Source organism: Seriola lalandi, unplaced genomic scaffold (assembly GCF_002814215.2).
Source record: "Seriola lalandi dorsalis isolate HSWRI2012SDOR001 ecotype SW California unplaced genomic scaffold, Sedor1 jcf7180002042214, whole genome shotgun sequence".
Taxonomy (NCBI): Eukaryota; Metazoa; Chordata; class Actinopteri; order Carangiformes; family Carangidae; genus Seriola; species Seriola lalandi.
In genome coordinates this window covers 1-1,376 of record NW_019512782.1, presented here as the reverse complement: position 1 = coordinate 1,376, position 1,376 = coordinate 1, and the positions used below count along the sequence as shown (strand labels likewise).

General features: G+C 45.8%; 1 protein-coding gene across 1 annotated transcript; it reads right to left on the bottom strand.

The window, feature by feature from the left end:
- Positions 1–6: 6 nt before the first annotated feature.
- On the bottom strand, positions 7–1,370 carry LOC111648526 (cytoplasmic dynein 1 heavy chain 1-like). Its single transcript, XM_023398344.1, has 3 exons — positions 1,257–1,370; positions 851–1,068; positions 7–734 (listed from the first exon to the last, which is right to left on the bottom strand). Exons 2-3 carry the CDS (start codon positions 1,012–1,014, stop codon positions 467–469), a joined length of 432 nt encoding a protein of 143 aa, XP_023254112.1. The 5' UTR covers positions 1,015–1,068; positions 1,257–1,370; the 3' UTR covers positions 7–466.
- Between the last annotated feature and the right edge of the window lie 6 nt (positions 1,371–1,376).

Sequence of the window (1,376 nt, the reverse complement as noted above, 5' to 3'; positions counted from 1 at the left end):
CTTCAGGCACTGGGATTGTGGGAGTTTGGTAGAGTTGTCGAAAGCAATCTGACAAAACAGGGAGGGATATCATGGGGAGCAAAAAGGATCGGGGAGCTGTGTGGTTGTTTTGAATCCTGATCTGAGGGCAGGGTGGGGATAATATCTCAGCAAAGCGACATGATGGCTGTGAAATACAGCTGCTGGAGGGTGAGGTGACACACACCCATCCTTTAGGCAGAGCACCTTTTAAAGTACGATGGCTATGAACTACAGCTAGGCTATTACTACTGAGACTAAAACTAGGGGCTACTTCTGAAACCATAGAAAACTAAGTGCTAAAGTGAACTGATGAGAAGATGAGAGATTAGCAGGCGTATCCTTAACACATTTTTTGCCACCACACACAGTATTCTGCCCAAAGCAGGTGCAAAAATATGAGCTCTCGACCACTCCACTGCACTGGGACACCCTGTCAAAGTAAGAGTTAAGACACTAGAATAGAGAGAGAGATGGTTAATGATTGGTCCTGTGAATACATGACATCTGAACAGACAGAATGAGACAGAAGAATCAGGATGTGCTGTGTTCCCGTTGCTGTGACAAAACACAACAGAGTACAGATGATGAAGACGACCGGTTGCAGCATACCCTGAGTGGTGAGCAGGACCTTCTCAGCATTGCTAGGCAACCCGAGCCAAGATGGAGTTTGAGTGTCGGGAAGCATCTCTACCCAGTGCATGAACTCCTCACGCCTGTAACAAATCAAAATTACGAGCATACTTTACTGGTTGAGGTCATCAGGAGCAGTGTCTTTCAGTATTCAACACCGTAGGAATGGTTATACTTGTAAAAACCTGCCACCACTGACCGAATGCCGTCAGGCATCTTGATGTCCTTGTGTCCGTCAACCTTGAGGGCCAGTTTGAACTCGCTGTCGAAGCTTCCTTTGGTGAAGATGCGATCCAGGAAGGTGATGAGCAGACGCTGATCAAACTCATTGTCGATGCGGCCGCCATAGATGGACTGGGCCATCAGGGTTTTCAGAGCTGCCCAGGGGATCTTGTCTGGTGCAATGTTTTGACGACCCTGTGTGGTTGTGTGCAGAGAAGCAAAGTGTGACAAGGTTGTCATATTTTTAATACATAGTCAAAACTAATACTTCAGTAATCTATCTGATAAATTTAGTAGATCTGGTAGTGAGAACTATATAAATTATTAATTCTTATTCTGACACATTAAAAGCAGTGTATATTACTTCTTCAATATTCTACAACCTTAGCAGTGTCATCCAGCCAGGTGTCAACGGTGTCACAGGCAGAGCGGAGGTCAGACTCTCCAAACTCGTATTTCTTGGACCATCCCAGCGGTGCATAGCGCAGACGCTCCTGAATAAC